The 22,959-nt window shown below is 41.8% G+C and overlaps 1 protein-coding gene across 1 annotated transcript in view; it reads right to left on the bottom strand.

Annotated features, from left to right (window-relative positions):
* reln (reelin) overlaps positions 1-22,959 on the bottom strand; it is a 329,082-nt gene that overhangs the window by 263,686 nt on the left and 42,437 nt on the right. The window contains exon 3 of the mRNA XM_063072853.1: positions 21,414-21,524. Within this exon, the coding sequence (XP_062928923.1) occupies positions 21,414-21,524 (111 nt within the window). The remainder of the gene's footprint in view (positions 1-21,413; positions 21,525-22,959) is intronic.

Consider the following 22,959-nt stretch of genomic DNA (forward strand, 5'->3'; position numbering starts at 1 on the left):
TAGATACCTGTTATGGTCGTGGTTTGGGAATTTGTCTATAACGAGTCATGCTGGTGATGGAAGCGATAGTTACAAATCAGATTCCATTCAAATGTAGCCATAAAGACTGGGAAGTTTTAAATTTTTTCTGGATGAAAAAAGCTAAAGCAGGCCAAGTGTCCTCCCCCAGTTTCTGGTAACCTAGTTCTGTCCTCTGCCAACCTGCTTTTCCTCAGCTGCACAGTACACTTCATCGACTCATCAATCACTATCTGAATGTTTCAAATTTCTAAAATTATACCCAGTACAACTTTGAATCAACAGCCCAATTATTACATTTTTGACAACAGTGATTACATTCTACCAACAATTAATTTGTGATAAATTTAACAGAAACATTTGTACACCCCTTGCTTTACGAAAGTTCTTAAGGTATCTTGTTCATTGTCACTGCAGATCACTTGCATGTAATTTTCCTTATATGATACAAAAATGCTTTGAGGATAGAATTTAGTCTAAATAGAACCTGTCTCTCACTCTAAAATGTTGAACTGTGAATGTGGTAACATAATTTTTCTTGACCCTTATGGTTATGCACTCAGGACAGGTAATAATGATAATAGCTTTGCAAACTGTGATGTACAGTTAATTAATCTGAAGTGCCACTAATTTTATCACTTTTAGTGCTCATGTTGGTCACTGATGGAGCTATTTAGTATCAAGTTAATGCCTTTTTTGCACTATCTTCCCACACATAATATTATCATCATTTCTCATATGCCTGTAAAGCAATAAATCTGGGAAGCATGGTACATAAATGACTTAGTAACACAATGATCCTCAGTTAAAATTAGATGAAATTATTGGTCACTAGATTCACTCCACATCCTATTAATAATTACACCCATTATTGGTTTAGACATAACAACACCACAGTAGATTTTATATTAACAGACAAGTATATACTAACAAAACATGACATTAAACTGTCAGTAATCTTCATCAACTTCACCTCCAACTTCCAACCTGTCCTCAAATTTACCTGGTCCATTTCCGACATCTCCCTTCCCTTTCTTGATCTCTCTGTCTCCATCTCTGGAGACAGCTTATCTACTGATGTCTAGTATAAACCCACGGACTCTCACAGCTACCTAGGCTATACCTATTCCCACCCTGTTACGTCTGAAACCGCCATCTCTTTCTCTCAATTCCTCAGTCTCTGCCGCATCTGCTCTCAGGATAAGACTCTTCATTCCAGAACAAAAGAGATGTCCTCCTTTTTCAAAGAAAAGGGCTTCCCTTCCTCCACCATTAATACTGCCCTCAATCGCATCTCTTCCATTTCACACACGTCTGCTCTTACCCCATTCTCCTGCCACCCTATCAGGGATGGGATTCCTCCTGTCCTCACCTATCACCCAACTAGTCTCCGTGTCCAGCACATAATTTTCCGGGCCTTCCACCATCTCCTACAGGATCCCACCACCAGGCACATCTTTCCCTCCCCTCCCCACTTTCTACTTTTCCGACATAACTCCCATTCCATTCATCCCGCCACACTGATTCCCCCCCCCCACACCCCTGGCACTAGTGCTATACCTGCCCCTACACCTACCACGTACAGAGCCATCTTGACTCTCCCTAATAAGTCCCTGTCTATCCAAATGCTTGTAGGTTCTGTCTCTCAGTACTCCCTCCAATAATTTAACCACTACTGACGTCAAATTTACCAGCCTATAATTTCCCGGATTACTTTTCGATCCTTTTTTAAACAACGGATCAACATGAGCCATTCTCCAATCCTCTGGCACCTCACCCATAGACACCGACATTTTAAATATATCTGCCAGGGCCCCTGCAATCTCAATACTAGTCTCCATCAAGGTCTGAAGGAATACCCTGTCAGGTCCTGGGGATTTATCCACTTTAATTTGCCTCAAGATAGCAAGCACCTCCTCCTTTTCAATCTGTACAGTTTCCATGATCTCACTACTTGTTTCCCTTGATTCCACAGACTTCATGCCAGTTTCCTTAGTAAATACAGACCCAAAAAACCCATTTAGGATCTCCCCCATTTCTTTTGGTTCCGCACATAGCCGACCACCCTGATCTTCAAGAGGACCAATTTTATCCCTTACAATCCTTTTAATATACCTGTAAAAGCTCTTTGGATTATCCTTCACTTTGACTGCCAAGGCAACCTCATGTCTTCTTTTAGCCCTCCTGATTTCCTTCTTAAGTATTTTCTTGCACTTTTTATACTCCTCAAGCACCTTATTTACTCCGTTTCTTATACATGTCATACAGCTCTCTTTTTTTCTTTATCAGAGTTGCAACATCCCTTGAGAACCAAGGTTCTTTATTCCTATTCACTTTGCCTTTAATCCTGACAGGAACATACAAGCTCTGCACTCTCAAAATTTCTTCTTTGAAGGCTTCCCACTTACCGATCACATCCTTGCCAGAGAACAACCTGTCCCAATCCACGCTTTTTAGATCCTTTCTCATTTCTTCAAATTTGGCCTTCTTCCAGTTTAGAACCTCAACCCTAGATATTTAGAACCCTAGAACCTGGATCTTTATCCATGATCAAGTTGAAACTAATGGTGTTATGATCACTGGAACCAAAGTGCTCCCCTACACACACTTCCGTCACTTGTCCTAACTCGTTTCCTAATAGGAGATCTAATATTGTATCCCCTCTAGTTGGTACCTCTATATATTTAGAAAACTTTCCTGAACACATTTTACAAACTCTAAACCATATAGACCCCTAACAGTATGGGAGACCCAATCAATATATGGAAAATTAAAATCCCCTACCACCACAACTTTATGTTTCCTGCAGTTGCCTGCTATCTCTCTGCAGATTTGCTCCTCCAATTCTCGCTGACTATTGAGTGGTCTATAATACAACCCCACTAATATGGCCATACCTTTCCTGTTTCTCAGCTCCACCCATAAGGACTCAGTAGACAAGCCCTCTAATCTGTCCTGCCTGAGCACTGCTGTAACATTTTCCCTGACAAGCAATGCTACAACCTACCCTCACCCCCCCCCCACCCTTCATTCCTCTGTCTCTATCATGTTTGAAACATCGGAACCCTGGGATATTAAGCTGCCAGTCCTGCCCCTCCTGTAGCCAAGTTTCACTAATTGCTATAACGTCATAATTCCACGTGTCAATCCACGCCCTCAACTCATCTGCCTTCCCCGCAATACTCCTAGCATTGAAATATATACACCTCAGAAGATTTTTACCACCACTCACAACCTTTCTATTTGCGGCTTTGCTTGAACTTTTAACATCATTTATTTTCACCTCAGCCCCACTGTCAGCTCTGGCACTCTGGTTCCCATCCCCCTGAAAATCTAGTTTAAAGCCTCCCCAATAGCACTGACAAACCTCATTAATTAGATCATTGCAGGCCAGGCATCTATGGAAAAGAGTAAACAGTCATGTTTTGGGCCGAGATCTCTTTTCTATAGATGCTGCCTGGCCTGCTGAGTTCCTCCAGCATTTTGCGTGTGTTGCTTGGATTTCCAACATCTGCAGATTCTCTCATCTTTGTGCTACAATTTTATGACATACAGTTTCAAACTTTAAATCAAGAATCCATTCATTGTGAACTGCTCTGGTGTGTACAGTAACAATTTTTATATTAATAGCTTTGTAATACTTGGTACAATTAATGTATTGCAATTAATTGGTCCAGCCACTGTGGCAAAAAAACCTATGTCTCCAATTAAGTGCACCTAGATAGAATGTGCAGCATTAACAGCTTTTTTGGATAACTTTGGAGAGCTTTCTAGTTTAGATAGATAGTTAGATGGATACTTCTTTGATCCCAAAGGAAATTACACTGCCACAGTAGCATTACAAGTGCACAGATATACAAATATTAGAAGAGAACTAGGAAACAATAAAAAATAAAAATTAAGTGACTTCAGTCTAACAGGAGAGAGTCATCACTTCCCCAGCTATAGGTTGACTCATTATAGAGACTAATGGCCAAGGGTAAGAATGACCTCATATAGCGCTCTTTGGAGCAGTACAGCGTATTATTAAAAGTGCTCCTCTGTTCAGCCAAGGTGGCATGAAGAGGGTGAGAAAAATTGTCCAGAATTACCAGGATTTTCTGTAAGGTCCTTTGTTCTACAACAGCCTCCAGTGTGTCCAGTTTGACTGCTATAACAGAGCCAGCCTTTCTAATCAGTTTATTGAGCCTGCTGGCATCACCGTGTTGATGCCATTGCCTCAGCACACCACTGCATAGAAGATCGTACTGGTGACAACAGACTGCTAGAACATATGAAGGAGAGGCCTGCTTACTCCAAAGGACCTCAGTCTCCTCAGGAAGTACAGGCGACTCTGGCCATTCTTGTACACAACCTCTGTGTTGGTGTTCCTCTCAAGTCTGTCATCAGGTGCACCCCCAGGTACATGTAGGTCCTCATCATCAGTAGTAACAGGGAGCAGTGCAGGCTTAGTTTTCCTAAAGTCCATCACCATCTCCTTTGTCTTACTAATGTTGAGCTGCAGATGATTAGCTTCACACATCAAAGTTGCTGGTGAACGCAGCAGGCCAGGCAGCATCTATAGGAAGAGGCGCAGTCGACGTTTCAGGCCGAGACCCTTCGTCAGGACTAACTGAAGGAAGAGTGAGTAAGGGATTTGAAAGCTGGAGGGGGAGGGGGAGATGCAAAATGATAGGAGAAGACAGGAGGGGGAGGGATAGAGCCGAAAGCTGGACAGGTGATAGGCAAAAGGGGATACGAGAGGATCATGGGACAGGAGGTCCGGGAAGAAAGACGGGGGGGGCGGTGACCCAGAGGATGGGCAAGAGGTATATTCAGAGGGACAGAGGGAGAAAAAGGAGAGTGAGAGAAAGAATGTGTGCATAAAAAAGAGTAACAGATGGGGTACGAGGGGGAGGTGGGGCCTAGCGGAAGTTAGAGAAGTCAATGTTCATGCCATCAGGTTGGAGGCTACCCATACGGAATATAAGGTGTTGTTCCTCCAACCTGAGTGTGGCTTCATCTTTACAGTAGAGGAGGCCGTGGATAGACATGTCAGAATGGGAATGGGATGTGGAATTAAAATGTGTGGCCACTGGGAGATCCTGCTTTCTCTGGCGGACAGAGCGTAGATGTTCAGCAAAGCGGTCTCCCAGTCTGCGTCGGGTCTCACCAATATATAAAAGGCCACATCGGGAGCACCGGACGCAGAATATCACCCCAGTCGACTCACAGGTGAAGTGATGCCTCACCTGGAAGGACTGTTTGGGGCCCTGAATGGTGGTAAGGGAGGAAGTGTAAGGGCATGTGTAGCACTTGTTCCGCTTACACGGATAAGTGCCAGGAGGGAGATCAGTGGGGAGGGATGGGGGGGACGAATGGACAAGGGAGTTGTGTAGGGAGCGATCCCTGCGGAATGCAGAGAGAGGGGGGGAGGGAAAGATATGCTTAGTGGTGGGATCCCGTTGGAGGTGGCGGAAGTTACATCTTTCCCTCCCCCCTCTCTCTGCTTTCCAGAGGGATCGCTCCCTATGCAACTCCCTTGACCATTCGTCCTCCCCATCCCTCCCCACTGATCTCCCTCCTGGCACTTATCCGTGTAAGCGGAACAAGTGCTACACATGCCCTTACACTTCCTCCCTTACCATCATTCAGGGCCCCAGACAGTCCTTCCAGGTGAGGCGACACTTCACCTGTGAGTGGGCTGGGGTGATATACTGCATCCGGTGCTCCTGATGTGGCCTTCTATATATTGGCGAGACCCGACGCAGACTGGGAGACCGCTTTGCTGAACACCTATGCTCTGTCCGCCAGAGAAAGCAGGATCTCCCAGTGGCCACACATTTTAATTCTACATCCCATTCCCATTCTGACATGTCTATCCACGGCCTCCTCTATTGAAAGATGAAGCCATACTCAGGTTGGAGGAACAACACCTTATATTCCATCTGGGTAGCCTCCAACCTGATGGCATGAACATCGACTTCTCTAACTTCCGCTAATGCCCCACCTCCCCCTCGTACCCCAGCTGTTATTTATTTTTATACACACATTCTTTCTCTCACTCTCCTTTTTCTCCCTCTGTCCCTCTGAATATACCCCTTGCCCATCCTCTGGGTTCACCCCCACCACCCTTGTCTTTCTTCCCGGACCTCCTGTCCCATGATCCTCTCGTATCCCCTTTTGCCTATCACCTGTCCAGCTCTCGGCTCCATCCCTCCCCCTCCTGTCTTCTCCTATCATTTTGCATCTCCCCCCTCCCCCTCCAACTTTCAAATCCCTTACTCACTCTTCCTTCAGTTAGTCCTGACGAAGGGTCTCAGCCTGAAACGTCGACTGCGCCTCTTCCCATAGATGCTGCCTGGCCTGCTGCGTTCACCAGCAACTTTGATGTGTGTTGCTTGAATTTCCAGCATCTGCAGAATTCCTGTTGTTTGCGTTTAGATGATTAGCTTGCACCATTTGACAAAGTCCTCCACCAGTGCCCTGTATTTGTCCTCCCTTTTTACAAACAACTATTGCTGAGTCATCAGAGAATCTCTACAGATGACATAGCTCAGTGTTTTATCTAAAGTCTGAGATATACAGGGTAAACAGGAAGGGAGCCAGTACAGTCTATGGTGGGGCCCCAGTGCTGCTTATAGCCATATCTGACACACAGCTCTGAAGCCGCACAAACTGTGGTCTGCCAGTCAGCTAGTCCATTATCCAGGATGCAATGGATGTGCCAACCTGCATTGAACAGAGCTTTCCCCCCAATAATAAGGCTGTATGGTATTGAAGGCACATGAAAAATCAAAAACCATGATCCTCATAGTGCTGCTCTGTTTATCGAAATGGGAGTAGGCGCTGTTCAGCAAGCAGATGACAGCATCGTTGATTCCAATGTGCCCTGGTTGGCAAACTGCAGGGGATCGAAGTCTGATCTGACCAGTGGTCGGAGGTGAGCCAGGACCAGTCTCTCTAGGGTTTTCATGATGTGTGAGGTCAGGGCCACTGGATGGTAGGCATTCTAGACTTTCAGCTGGCCCTTCTTGTATACTGGGACACTTTCCAGGCCGAGACTCAGATTCCACACAGCTGCTCAGCACACTCCTTCAGGCCCTTGGGACTCACACCATCCGGTCCCAATGCTTTCCGTGTCTGAGTTCCCCAGAGCTCTTCTTACCTGCTCAGTCATGAAGGTGAGTCCATGAAGAGTGGGGAGTTGTGGAAGGTGGGGGCCGGGGGAGGTGAAGATCGGGACGATAGCAGTTGGTATATGGAGGTATAGATGGTAGATGCAAGGCAAGGAAGGGATGTTTATGATAAAGAGCTACATTCAATATCAGAATTCATATGTACAGATGGAAAACGTAATGCAAAAGAGGGTATTTTTGCTTTAATAGTGGATGGAAGCGTTAAAGGAAGGTCTCTCATGTTCTGCATCAAGGGTAGCACAGGAAATGGCTGCTCATGATTTTATTATATGACAGAACAGGGATGAGCGGTCAAATGGCCTATCTATTTCTGATGTTCTTATTATTTATAAAAATACATTAATTGCAGTATATTTAAATTTATTAATGCAATATGTACATTAAATTGCCCGTCCTTTATTTTAATTGAAGACTTGTACATCACTGGGAGCTTGGCAATTATTGAGTTGCATTTCCATGGGCTTCACAAGCATTAGAGTATTAGATTATGACCTTTAGCTTGTTTTGTTTTCCATTCAAACAACTTTTAGCATAATTGAAAATAGTGTAATGCATGTGAAGTCATTAATAGCAGTGTGGCTCACACACAACACACTTACTAGCAAAATGAATCATGACATGAAATGGAAATAACTGGTGTGGGATATACTGAAAAGGATGAAAATTCTACCTTGTTCTTGATTATTTCAGTGCAATTATTTGTATTCTGTGGAGAATAAAGATAGAGATCAAAATGTTTTTCAAACATGAAAGTTAAGCTTGCACTGAAGATCTGCAATGAATGCAAATGAACGGTGATCAACTGTCTGCAGACTTGATCAGCACAGTTTTATTCTGTCTTTTTGAATGCATTGTGTGGTGCTTACCAGTGGAGATCCCTGTATACTGATTTCTATTATTTGAGAAAATTGCAAGATTAAGGAAGATAGAAAGCCTTTACCCTCAGATCAAAATTAATGATGATTAATTGGTTAGCAGTACACGTTTATTGCATGGAAGCAGAGAAATGTACTTGAAAGAAACATCGTCTATAATTTATCAACTGAGAGGCAGAGAGTTCAGTTCTTTAGTTCCTTTGTGTTCAATTGAATCTTCATCCTTGAAAACAATAGATGGAAACTAAAATTCAATACCATGAATCCCGAAATACTTCTACTCAAGCCCTTGAATGGAAAAGAAGCAAATTCAAAAAACATTAATTTAAAATGTAAATTCCTAACTACTGCAAAAGTAAGTTATTTCCGGCTCAATCAAGAATTATAAAAAATATTTAAGAATTCCACGAAGACAAAAGAGACTGCAGATGCTGGAATCTGGAGCAACAACCTTCTGCAGGAACTCAGTGGGTCAGGCAGCAACTGTGGCATCAGGACAGAGAAATACACTGTCTCAGGTGAGACCGTCTCCTGTCTCACCACTCTCCAACTCATCTAACTGGCGTAAAGTTGAGTTGGGGAGTGATGAGACAGGAGCCTGAGGTATTTGGTGGACTGGGGTGACATAATTTTCCCACAGGTCTCTCCCCACTCTTGCCTAGCTGGGTTAGGTTCCAACTGCCATTCACCTCTACCCTAAAGGTTTCCGTTATTACCTCCTTTGCTTAGCTGATTCCAGTACTGGTAGCCTTTTGGTATTCCTGCTGATCTCCCTCCACCTTGCTTCATCTACCTCTCATTTTTACCTTTCTGTCTGCCTCCATTTATCACCTATATGACACTGCCTCCCAACACCACTCTCCTTTCCACCTTGCTTTCACAACCTGCCCATCCTCTTTCGCTTCTCCTCAGTTGACCAGTCACCACGGGCTTCTATCTCACCAGCGCCCCCCCTCGTTTATACTAGTCACCACATCTCAGTGTTGGTGCAGGGTTTCGGCCCAATACCACTAACACTCTCTGCACTCGATCCCCAATATTCATTGGAACAATAAGCATCTTCTTGCGCCAACATCTCCATCTGATGATTAAGTAAACAAAGTACAAAAAGGTCTCAAAAATGCTGAACATCCATGTTTTAGAGACAGGTCATCTATTATGCAACGATAGCATTTCTACTGTAATATTATCAAACACTGTGCAGGTGTTTCTTAACCATCTGAGTCCCAATCCTGTCCTTGCCAAAAATCTACACTCATGACCACCAAGGGAAAGGACACTTATTGTTAAGTGGAATAGATGGGTGCAATGGGTACAGAATTCCTTCTCAAGATGAAGGTCTTAGAAAACTGTTCTCAAATTGTGAGATATTTTGTTGACCCTCTTATATGGGCAGAGATGTGAGTGCAATTATTTGTATAATCAGATTACTGACTGTGATGTATCCTCTTTCAGACTTACATACACGAGTGTGCCATGCCAAAATTAGTTTAGAACAATATCTTTAATTAGAAGTATACAGCAAAAAAAACAGTAAATATCATTTGGTCTAGAGGCCAGTTGCAGGGCATTGGCAGAGCAAGATTAAGCATCAAGTAATGCCTACATAGGTAACTTTACACTGAGATACAAGCATGTTAACATACAGAACTGGCTTCATATAGTTAGAAGGTTGCACTGCTCAGAAGTCCTGTCAAAAAGTGGATTTTGGTGGCATTATTTGGAAGTTTTTATTTCAAAAAATGCTATTAATTGCATGGGATCTGCACATCAGGAGTCAGCAGCACTACATTAATGTAAGAGTGCCTCCATTTGGAATAAGCAACACATTTCAGAAAAACTGTTATCCTGTTTCAAACTCCTAACTTCTCAAGTGTCAAAATCAACACTTCTTTTAAATCCTGTAATCTAGAGAATGTCAGAAAATGAAAAATACTTTATACACACAACTATTAGTGGAAATTTAGTTGTGTTAAAACCCATATTCTAGAAAATATAATCTTAGATCTATGTATAAATATAATCGAAAAAAACCCAAAAGGTTTACCACAGAAGAATCAATATTACTGATAGAACAAGGAAATTGATCACTTTCTTTGTTTCAGAATTAAGTGATCAATACAAAATATTGAAAAGTACCTGCAGTAGTGATAGGGGATTCGATAGTTAGGGGGACAGATAAGAGGTTCTGTGGCAGAGATCGAGAATCCCAGATGGTCTGTTGCCTCCCTGGTGCCAGGGTCCGCGATATCTTGGATCGAGTTCTCAGTATTCTCAAGAGGGAGGGTGAGCAGCCGGATGTGGTGGTCCATGTAGGGACCAATGACGTGGGTAGGAAGAGTGAGGAGGTCCTGAAAGGTGAGTTTAGGGAGTTAGGCACCAAGTTAAAGGACAGGACCTCCAGGATAGCAATCTCAGGATTGCTACCAGTGCCACGTGCAGGCGGGTTTAGAAATAGTAAGATAGCGCAGATCAACATGTGGTGCAGGAGGGAGGGCTTCAGATTTATAGATAATTGGGCAGTTTTCCAGGGGAGGTGAGACCTGTTCTGGCGGGATGGTTTACATCTGAACTGGAGGGGGACAAATATTCTTGCAGGTAGGTTTGCCAGAGAGGCTCCAGTGGATTTAAACTAGATATGGGGGTGGGGGGGTGGGGAGGGGAATCAGAGTGTCGGAACAGATGTAGGGGAGAAGGAAGAAAAAGAAAATAGTAAAGTTGTTTGCACTGTTAGTGATAAACAGAGAGTAAGAGGTGGAAAATTTCTTAAATGCATTTATTTTAATGCTAGGAGCATTATAAGAAAGGTGGATAAGCTTAAAGCATGGATTGATACCTGGAAGTATGATATGGTAGCTATTAGTGAAACATGGTTACAGGAGGGGGGTGATTGGCAACTAAACATTCCTGGATATAATTGCTTCGGGTGTGATAGAATCGGAGGGACAAGAGGGGGAGGTGTTGCATTGCTTGTCAGAGAAAATATTACAGCAGTGCTCTGGCGGGATAGATTAGAGGGCTCGTCTAGGGAGGCTATTTGGGTGGAATTGAGGAATGAGAAAGGTGTAGTGACACTTATGGGATTGTATTATAGACCAGCAAATGGGGAGCGAGAATTGGAGGAGCAAATTTATAAGGAGATAGCAGATATTTGTAGTAAACACAAGGTTGTGATTGTGGGAGATTTTAATATTCCACACATAGACTGGGAAGCCCATTCTGTAAAAGGGCTGGATGGTTTGGAGTTTGTAAAATGTGTGCAGGATAGTTTTTTGAAGCAATACATAGAGGTACCAACTAGAGAAGGGACAGTGTTGGATCTCCTGTTAGGGAATAAGATAGGTCAGGTGATGGAGGTTTGTGTTGGGGAGCACTTCGGGTCCAGTGATCACAATGCTATTAGTTTCAATATAATTATGGAGAAGGATAGGTCTGGACCCAGGGTTGAGATTTTTGATAGGAGAAAGGCAAACTTTGAGGAAATGCAAAAGGATTTAGAAGGAGTGGATTGGGACAATTTGTTTTATGGGAAGAATGTAATAGAGAAATGGAGGTCATTTAAAGGTGAAATTTTGAGGGTAGAGAATGTTTATGTTCCTGTTAGGTTGAAAGGGAAAGTTAAAATTTTGAGAGAGCCATGGTTTTCAAGGGATATTGGAAACTTGGTTCAGAAAAAGAGAGATATCTGCAATAAATATAGGCAGCATGGAGTAAATGAAGTGCTCGAGGAATATAAAGAATGTAAAAAAAATCTTAAGAAATCTTAGAAAAGCTAAAAGAAGATATGAGGTTGCCTTGGCAAGTAAGGTGAAAATAAATCCCAAGGGTTTCTACAGTTATATTAATAGCAAAAGGTTAGTGAGGGCTAAACTTGGTCCCTTAGAGAATCAGAGTGGACAGCTATGTGTGGAGCCAAAAGAGATGGGGGAGATTCTGAACAATTTCTTTTCTTCAGTATTCACTAAGGAGTGAATCTTGTGTAAGATAAGGGAAACAGGTAGGGAAGTTTTGGAAACTATGATGATTAAAGAAGAGGAAGTACTGGCACTTTGAAGGAATATAAAAGTGGATAAGTCTCCGGGTCCTGACAGGATATTCCCTAGGACCTTGAAGGAAGTTGGTGTGGAAATAGCAGGGGCTCTGACAAAAATATTTCAAATGTCATTAGAAACAGGGATGGTGCCAGAGGTTTGGTGTATTGCTCATGTTGTTCCATTGTTTAAAAAGGGTTTAAAGAGTAAACCTAGCAATTATTGGCCTGTGAGCTTCATGTCAGTAGTGGGTAAGTTGATGCAAAGTGTTCTTAGAGATGGTATATATAATTATCTGGATAGACAGGGTCTGATTAGGAACAGTCAACACGGATTTGTGCGTGGAAGGTCATGTTTGACAAATCTTAGTGAATTTTTTGAACAGGTTACTAGGAAAGTTGACGAGCGTAAAGCGGTGGATGTTGTCTATATGGACTTCAGTAAGGCCTATGACAAGGTTCCACACGGAAGGTTAGTTAGGAAGGTTCAATCGTTAGGTATTAATACTGAAGTAGTAAAATGGATTCAGCAGTGGCTGGATGGGAGATGCCAGAGAGTAGTGGTGGATAACTGTTTGTCAGATTGGAGGCCGGTGACTAGTGGTGTGCCTCAGGGATCTGTACTGGGTCCAATGTTGTTTGTCATATACATTAATGATCTGGATGATGGGGTGGTAAATTGGATGAGTAACTATGCAGATGATACTAAGATAGGTGGAGTTGTGGATAATGAAGTAGGGTTTCAAAGATTGCAGAGAGATTTAGGCCAGTTAGAAGAGTGGGCTGAAAGATGGCAGATGGAGTTTAATGCTGATAAATGTGAGGTGCTACATTTTGGTAGGACTAATCAAAATAGGACATACATGGTAAATGGTAGGGCATTGAAGAAGACAGTAGAACAGAGGGATCTAGGAAAAATGGTGCATAGTTCCTGAAGGTGGAATCTCATGTGGATAGGGTGGAGAAGAAAGCTTTTGGTGTGCTGGCCTTTATAAATCAGAGCATTGAGTATAGGAGTTAAGATGTAATGTTGAAATTGTACAAGGCATTGGTGGGGTCAAATTTGGAGTATTGTGTACATTTTTGGTCACCAAATTATAGGAAAGATGTCAACAAAATAGAGAGAGTACAGAGAAGATTTACTAGAATGTTACCTGGGTTTCATCACCTAAGTTACAGAGAAAGGTTGAACAAGTTGGGTCTTTATTCTTTGGAACATAGAAGGTTGAGGGGGGACTCGATAGAGGTATTTAAAATTATGAGGGGGGTAGATAGAGTTGACGTGGATAGGCTTTTTCCATTGAGAGTGGGGGAGATTCAAACAAGAGGACATGAGTTGAGAGTTAAAGGGCAAAAGTTTAGGGGTAACATGAGGGGGAACTTCTGTGGAACGAGCTTCCAGCAGAAGTGGTTGAGGCAGGTTTGATGTTGTCATTTAAAGTTAAATTGGACAGCTATATAGACAGGAAAGGAATGGAGGATTATGGGCTGAGTGCAGGTAGGTGGGACTAGGTGAGAGTAAGAGTTCGGCACAGACTAGAAGGGCCGAGATGGCTTGTTTCCATGCAGTAATTGTTATATGGTTAAATGCAGAAGATCAACTTCTTCAAGAGAGGAGAAAATTGTTGACAGCCCTAGCATGATTACACAAACCTTTCAGAACATCATTATTTCCTCTGGATATGGGAATGAAAATAAGGTACAACTGTTGGTAAGATCTACTGGATTAAAGACTATTAAAATATATGTAGCCAACTAAATTCAAGGAATTAATGTTACTTGGAAAAATCAACTGATTTGTATTTGCATCAGAGACAAATGACTATTTTATGCCCAACGGTCGGGCTATCAGAACCTCACATAGATCTTTTTATAATTGTTCCAGAAGTTGTAGCACTATAAAGTGTACTATGATATACAGTATAATGTATACACATAATGTGGTTGAGTTTTACTTGACCTGCAAAATAATGTATTGATACTAGAGATGTTTGGTTAACATGAGAGAGAAGAGTCCATTAACACCAGACTGATTGTTATAATGAGGACAGAGAGAACTGGTCTTGGTAGCTAACCATCTGTTTTGACCAAAAATCACCATTCACCACATAATCATCAGCACCATCTAAAAATGTCCTTCAGCAATCACAAGCAAACTTTAAATCTGGAACGGAATTAATTACAGTGTTATAGGCCAAACCAAAATGTGGGAAAGTAATCTCAACTGGCTGGATCTGACAGTGAATTTTCAGTTTTCATAAATTTAGTGTAAAACTCCTGAAGAGAATATTATTAATAATGCAACAGATTCATCCACATACAAAAAGTCCGATCTGATTCTCAGTATAAGTGCATAATATTACCTATACCTTCATTCCAAGAATAGTGAGAATATACGTGTAGCTTAATCAAGCCTAGAAAATGTGATGAAACATGAAAGATAGATGTGATCAATAAAACTCAGGTAATTGTCTTAAAGGAGAGAATCTTCAGTTATAGGTTTAACATCTGCATATCGTACCTGCAAAAAGTCCTTTTTGCACAAGATATTGGTGACACATATTTTCTTGAATTAGAGCCTACGTAAAACCAGTGGGAAATTCTTTTATGAGCAGAATTCAAGGAAAAATGTGTTTTCTTTCTTTATTTTGATGTAAACGTCTCCAAGTTTTCAAAGTGTTGTTTTAAAGTGACAGTGGTGCATACATTAACATTTAACAATCTGTCAAAGTGTCCTCGTATCATCTGTTTGCCAAATATTCCCAGCATGCATCAAAAACACAAAGATATAACTACTGAAAAAGGAATGAAATTGATAAACGTTTTTTCTGCAGGCAAGATCACACCATATCATAACTCTTAGATTGGATTTTGTATTTTCAAATCTTGCATTTCCTTTAAGATTGACAGAGAATTAGTATTTGAATTGAATCAAAGCACTCCCTAATGCAGGACCCTTTGGAAGATTAGAGGAATGAAACAGAGAGAAATATAGGATCATCTCAAATATTCAAATAGTCTACCATCAACTGTAGCTGATATACAGTGCGCAACTGACTACAGGATGTTCATTTTTGTTCCTATGTGTTGATTTGTCATCTTTCATTTGCGGGTTTGCTCGTCCTGATCATTCAAATCGATTTCAATGCAGTGACTTAATCAGTTGTCCTGGTTGTATGGACAAGGGAGTCGCGTAGGGAGCGATCCCTGCGGAAAGCAGAGAGAGGGGGGGAGGGAAAGATGTGCTTAGTGGTGGGATCCCGTTGGAGGTGGCGGAAGTTACATCTTTCCCTCCCCCCTCTCTCTGCTTTCCAGAGGGATCGCTCCCTATGTAACTCCCTTGACCATTCGTCCTCCCCATCCCTCCCCACTGATCTCCCTCCTGGCACTTATCCGTGTAAGCAGAACAAGTGCTACACATGCCCTTACACTTCCTCCCTTACCATCATTCAGGGCCCCAGACAGTCCTTCCAGGTGAGGCGACACTTCACCTGTGAGTGGGCTGGGGTGATATACTGCATCCGGTGCTCCTGATGTGGCCTTCTATATATTGGCGAGACCCGACGCAGACTGGGAGACCGCTTTGCTGAACACCTATGCTCTGTGCGCCAGAGAAAGCAGGATCTCCCAGTGGCCACACATTTTAATTCTACATCCCATTCCCATTCTGACATGTCTATCCACGGCCTCCTCTATTGAAAGATGAAGCCATACTCAGGTTGGAGGAACAACACCTTATATTCCATCTGGGTAGCCTCCAACCTGATGGCATGAACATCGACTTCTCTAACTTCCGCTAATGCCCCACCTCCCCCTCGTACCCCATCTGTTATTTATTTTTATACACACATTCTTTCTCTCACTCTCCTTTTTCTCCCTCTGTCCCTCTGAATATACCCCTTGCCCATCCTCTGGGTTCACCCCCACCACCCTTGTCTTTCTTCCCGGACCTCCTGTCCCGTGATCCTCTCGTATCCCTTTTGCCAATCACCTGTCCAGCTCTTGGCTCCATCCCTCCCCCTCCTGTCTTCTCCTATCATTTTGGATCTCCCCCTCCCCCTCCAACTTTCAAATCTCTTACTAACTCTTCCTTCAGTTAGTCCTAACGAAGGGTCTCGGCCTGAAACATCGACTGTACCTCTTCCTAGAGATGCTGCCTGGCCTGCTGTGTTCACCAGCAACTTTTATGTGTGTTGCTTGAATTTCCAGCATCTGCAGAATTCCTGTTGTTCACCTTCAAAAGGTGATGCCTCAAAAAGGCTGCTTCTATCATTAAGGACCCTCCATCACCCAGGACATGTCCTCTTCTCTTTGCTTCCATCAAGGAGGTACAGGAGCCTGAAGACACACTCTCAATGTTTTAGGAACAGCTTCTTCCCCTCCCTATGAACCCATGAACACACCCTCAATATTTTTCCCTCTCTTTTTACAGTATTTAATATATTTTTAATACATACTTACTATAATTTATAGTTTTTTATTATGTATTGCAATGTACTGCTGCTTAAAAAAATACCAAACTTTCATAGCATATACCAGTGATATTAAACCTGATTGTGATTCAACAAGATTGCATATGCTTTGTTCCTATTATGGCAGTAGAGGAATCGCAGAGGGTCCCAATCCTTGCTCAGGCAGGAGTTAATTCTAGCCATGGCCAGCCTCTCAGAGCATTTAATCACATCAGCAATCTGGCTGTGAATAGCTAAACTGTTGTCCATCAGGTCTTTTCATGTTTGCATCATTGTATTTAAGGAGGTGCGATGAGGGCTGAGGTAAGGAGAGGTGATGTGGTGAGAATTTCTTCCAGAGTGTATCATTTAAGGAACTGGGATACGAGTGGAGGAAGTGATCGGCAATGCTCCTGTTATTGATGCAAAATGGCAATCTTAAAGAAGCAACTAAGAACAAAGGTTTAGGGCTAGCAGAAGAGATAAAGGGAGGATAAGATAGCAAAGCCAATAGAGTATGAAATCACTAATGGAAGACGATCAGCAAGGAAAAAGTGAAGATAACTTGGTGAGAATAGCTTAATTGTACTTGAGTGGATGCATAACAAGAACCCTAAATGAGTGGCATGAGTGAGGGCACATAATGAGATGCTAAAAGGCACAAAAGCTAGGAAAACAGGATGATCAACCAAGGCATTATTCGGTAACAGTTTAGGCACGCTGTTGATGGAAGGGGAGCCAGATATTTGGGGAGATATTCATCTTCACACACCAGCCATGCTTCTGTCAATGCAATGGTATTATGATAATCATCACAAGAACAAGTGAAGGACTGTTCTAGGGAATAAAGATGTATTGAAGGATTGTGACAGCAGAGACATGAACAGAGTTCAAAGAACCAGCAAAGAATGAGTTGGATAGGAAGAGAATCAGCAAGTTTAACGCTTGGGGTGTTGATGACGAGGGAGGCAAGAACTTAGGATGAAGTTTTCGGAGTCGTTGTTCATAAGGAAGGAGCAATGGCTCCTGTGGAGAATGCCAAAGTAAGACTAGTCTGCAGCTTAAGTCTTAGTGCCAAGGAATACTGGAGTGACTGAAATGAGATTTCAGGTGTGACAGTACTTGAGGATGTCCTCTACAGTATCTTTACGATAATCAGCAACCACTCCTGGCCAATTCAAAATATACACAAAACACTGGGAGGGGGAGTGAGGGGAGGATGGGAGGCCAGAGGAAGATGTTGGCAAACTGAACTAATAATGTTTACTCCAAGTTATTTAGTTTGTTATGGAGGGAGAAAGCTCAATGAACAATATCCTTATTGTATGTTCGCATTTTGAAGGATTTGGCAACTTCAGGAAATTATATGGATAAAGTGTATTTTGATGCAGTCCAGATGTTAAGCTTTCCCTTGCTTCGCAGGGGCATATTAAAAGCAGATCCCATTACAAATAATAAAACAAAAAATGTGTAGCTGATCAATGTAGGACCTGCTCAAGAGATTCAGCCAACCACATGTTCAGGATAATTTTCATTCCTTTTTATGGAAATAACAGATTCGTGTAAATCTGTCACTTTGCACTGCAGCGCTAGTAGCATGCTAACAAATGTTATAATTGAGCATTGAGCTGTGACTGATATTAGCTGTGAATGTCTGTGACTTTTCTAGAATCAATACCTACAGTTTGAGCCCAGGCACCTTTGAAGTGTACACTTAATTAAAAGGGTGCTGTCAGCTCTGATTGATTTAAGTGCAGGAATGAATTGCTGTTCTCTGATGCATTTACTCTTCATCTATAACCTGACTGGGATATATGGTTAGAATATAATTACTGAAAAACAAATGCCACAACTAAATTTAACCATCTGTGAAAGGGGACTCATTTTATGTGGTATGTACATATTATTCGTGTTCTGGAAAATGTGAAGACACCAAATAAAATTAGTGCATTGAAGCACGTATGGAATGTGGCTGGGTTTTTATTTTGGACCACATATTAAAAAGCCACGACAACTATTATGCTTCCATGTAATCAGGGAACAGGAATCCTGCATCACTGTTGTACCATGCAGCGAGACCACACGACAAACAGTTTCACGTGCCATATGGCCCTAATGTCTATTAAGTTGAAGTTAATGAAAGAACTTGACTTGTGTGCTTTGAAATGATGAGAATAACTGCCCTTACACCGTCATTTAGTCTCTCCAGCCCTGACAAGCAGGTTCATAGCTGAGAGAATGAATTTCATGGCATGAGCGCAATGTTCCCTGGGGCAATGTATTTCCAAACATATTAACTATAAGAAAGCGTTAATGTAAATGAACTGGTTTGCTTTTAGGATTTCCCATACAACAGTACAAACATATCTGTTTTCAGTACAGGTTTTATTTTGCGTTTTCTTGATAAGTTGATGTGATTTCTTATTTTAAAGACATTTTCTATTTAATTGATCATTTTATGCCTTGACTGGAATTTTTATACCCTTCCTCCTTCCCTACTAACTATGAATTGAGATGGGAAGCAGGTCACATTAGAATTTAAGTGACTTCTTCTCAATGCACCTAATCAATGTAATACCTTTCTCTGCATGCGCTTGTAGACATCTTCTGATACTGCAATGTGAGGAAAAAAATCTAATTTTCCAGTCAGTAACGGAAAAATACAGCAGTTAAAGTATTTTCAAAATAATCCAAGATATAGTCTAAGATTATTGCACTCCACATTCGATATGAAAGCAAATCAATATTCTATTCTATAGACATGAACAGATTTGATTAACCATCTTTTTTCCTTTTTTAAGTTTTAGAAACATATATTCTACCTTTTTCCCTTCTACAGACTCCGATCAGTATGTGCCATTTCTCACAGAGGGCACGCCACTGGATGATTCAACCTCCAATCCAATTCTTCCCCCATCATCATTTGAAACTTCTCCATCTTCACTGTGTCATTTTCAGGATTCATGTGAGCTGAGGTCTTGTACTGATGATTTGCATCTGTACTTTCACCGCAGTCACAGGCAATTAAAAAAATCGTATAATTTATATTTATGACGTAAATGTGAACATATTCAAGATTTGTGCTTGGAACTGTAAGTGACAAATCAATGATCCATGCTATTCTTCCTCGATAATAGAATGAGACTACACAGATTACAAATAGTTCAAAAAAACAAGTGCAATGTCTCTGGTCAATTGACACATGGAGACAGAACAGTGTCCTTTGCTTTATGTACAGACAGTAGAGCTTGCTGACAATCTCAAATGAAGAACACTGTGAGAGTTTCATCTTTAAATCAACAGTCCCAAATGATAGCTTCAGGGCAACTCTGAAAGGAATGTGACATTACTGGCTTATTCTCCTCCATTCCTTTTAACATTTGATTTGCTTACACTGTATTAAATATTCAACATTACTTAATATTAAGAGATGACTTAAGTAAAGAATTTATTCCACAGAATTTCAGGACAATTTAATGTTCAATGGCAAACTAAGGAACATAGTGACATGCTGGGACCATGCTCGATTTAGTAACTATCCCAGGGCACCAAAGTTCAATTTTGAGTGAGGTTAAAGCATTACACATGTTTGTAGCTACTCACAAAGGAGCTGGAGGAACCCAGCGGGTCAGGTAGCATCTATGGGAGGAAAGGGACAGTCGATGTTTCAGACTGTGTCTCCATTTCGAACATTATTTTAGTGGGTGTGGAGGTGTTTGGAGGGGTCACCCTTGGGGTGACATGGCAGCGTAGTGGTTAGCACAACGCTTTACAGTACCAGCGACCTGGGTTTAATTCCTGCCGTTGCTAGTAAGGAGTCTGTGCGTTCTCCCCATGAACTGCGGGTTTCCTCTGACAGCTCTGGTTTCCTCCCACAGTCCAAAGACCTACAAGTTGGTAGATTAATCGGCCATTGTAAATTGACTGGTGGTTAGGCTCGGATTAAAATCAGGGGATTGCTGTGCCGTGTGGCTCGAAGGGCCAACTCCATGCTGTATCTCAATAAATAATTACAGCAATGAAGTAACTTTGAAATACATTATAATAACCAAATAATTTTTTTTGGTTAAGGCATTGGCATACCCCTGGAATATTTTACATTCTTCTGAAGGAACAAACACAGCAGCACAGCTAACTGAACTGCTGTCTCTCAGTGTCAGTCCTAATCTCTGTTGCCGTCTGTGTGGAGTTTGAACATTCTCCCTGTGACCATGTGAGCTTCTCTGGGTAGTCCCGGTTTCTCACATACTAACCACATTATATTGCATCCCTCCCCCCCACCCCCACCGCATAGCTGAGTGGTAGGACATGGAGGGAATTGATGAATTGATGGAAATAGATTACAGGGAAAGTGAGTACAGGAGTAGATTTGCCGAATGGGTGAATGGGCACATTTTATACTCTTTGGAAATATAAAATATGGAAATATGACAGGACTTCAATTTGATTTCTCATCCACAATATAACAGCTATTTGCAGCTCCAATTATACTTATAGGTCAAGACTTGGTGGAATGCGGAGAGAGACTGGGGGATGAACCCATAAATTACTAAGAACAAACTTTGGCAGGGCTAAAACACATAATAACTTTAAAGTGCTGCTCATTAGTGCAGCTGCCAGTTCTTTATTTTAACTTAGCTGCTCTCATGTACAAAAGAAGTGAAAAAGTACTCTTGCTCTCTGTGGAGGTTATTGTGTTGGCTAAGAATAACTGATGTTCAATTGCACCTATAGCATGTAAGTCACTTTCAATTGGTTGTATTTATGTGAATTCACTCAACCGTTTATGCAAGTTTTAATTAACAATCATTTTTCACATCTGGTGAGAAGTTATTGACCTTTAAAGGGCTGTAAGACTTACCAAGACCAATTGAGCTGGGACCGTTGACCCTCTGTGGAGTGCTGATGCTTGTTGATGTGTAAAGACCAGTCACCAGTAAGCCATCAAAGTATGTGCTTGTGGAAATAGTCACTGAAATACATGTAAGAAAGCACATTTGAGCAATGACTGATTGGGAGACCAAACACAGCAATTAGCACACAAAACATTTAGAGCACCTTTTAGAATGTGCATGCCTCCTTGGCCAAATGAGGTTCATATAGAAACTCCTTGAAGTGACTAAATGTAATCATCAAGACTGCTAACATTACTGAACATTTACTTTGGGTGTTGAACTGAGAACCAAATTAGCAGTATTGGTCCAAATCTGCCAGTTCCATACACGTACAGCCCTGACTGCACCACCCAGAGAGGCCAGCAGCAGTGGGCACCATATTCATTAATTAAGCATTACAACGTGGAATAGGCCCTTCTGCCCTTTGAAGCTACGCCATCCTAGCAACCCTACAGCCTCAATTAATCCCAACCTAGTTACGGAAAGATTTACAATGACTAATTAATGTCTTTGGACTGTGGAAGGAAACCGGAGCACCCAGGGAAAAGCCATGCATTCCAGGAGGAGGACGTGTAGAGATTCAATACAGAATGACACTGGAATTGAACTCCAAACTCCGGAATGCCCTGAGCTGTAACAGTGTCAAGGTACACCTCTGCTGCGTCTGAATCTTGCAGTGAATCCCCATGACTGAATCTCTGATCCTATCTAGTCCAGGCCTGGTGCAGGATGTAGGTATGCAGAGAAATGAAAGGGAAAGCAGGTACCTCATAAAAAATTTCAGTTTTGCTTAATGCTTTCAATTAATGAAATGTTGACTCATTTTATTTTTAATATTTTCTCTAATCAACCTAAAACTTTTTCTCAGTGTTTTGATTTTAATGCTATGTTTCTGACATTCTGCTCCTCACTGTTTTGACAACCAGCAAGGATGGAGGTAGAGGGCTTATCAGCTGTCAAGCTATTCATGGGAATTTCCCAAGCTTGGCTTCTTTGGAGCAACATCGTCAGGACTTGTTACCACTTGGGCCGCAATGCTGGAGTCTGGGATGCTTCAGGTTGGTAAGGTAAGTCTTCCATATCTGGACCACTTAAGTTTGGGATGTGGTGACCTTGGTGGCAAGTGTGGTTAGCATGCCAATAGACAGTGAAATTACCCCATCTTTCAGAATACAGAATACTATATGTGCAGACGTACGGAAAAAATTAATTATGCACTGCCAAGGTAGACTATTGTGATGTACTTTTTAGTAAAATGCACAGTAGAAATCTTGTGAACTTTGCACTGACAACCACTAACCATCACCTACAATTGTCAGGCACCTGAACCAGCATGGATAGCTTCGTACACATCAGTGCGGAATGACTCCACCACACATAGACTCACTTTCAAAGACTCTACAACTAACGTTCTTAGTATTTTTTTTACACTATTTGTCTTCTTTCGCACATTGGCTTTTTGTCAGTACTTGTTACTTATAGTTTTCCGTAAACAACGCTATTACAGCTCGG

The sequence above is a fragment of the Mobula hypostoma genome, chromosome 20, assembly GCF_963921235.1.
Source record: "Mobula hypostoma chromosome 20, sMobHyp1.1, whole genome shotgun sequence".
NCBI lineage: Eukaryota > Metazoa > Chordata > Chondrichthyes > Myliobatiformes > Myliobatidae > Mobula > Mobula hypostoma.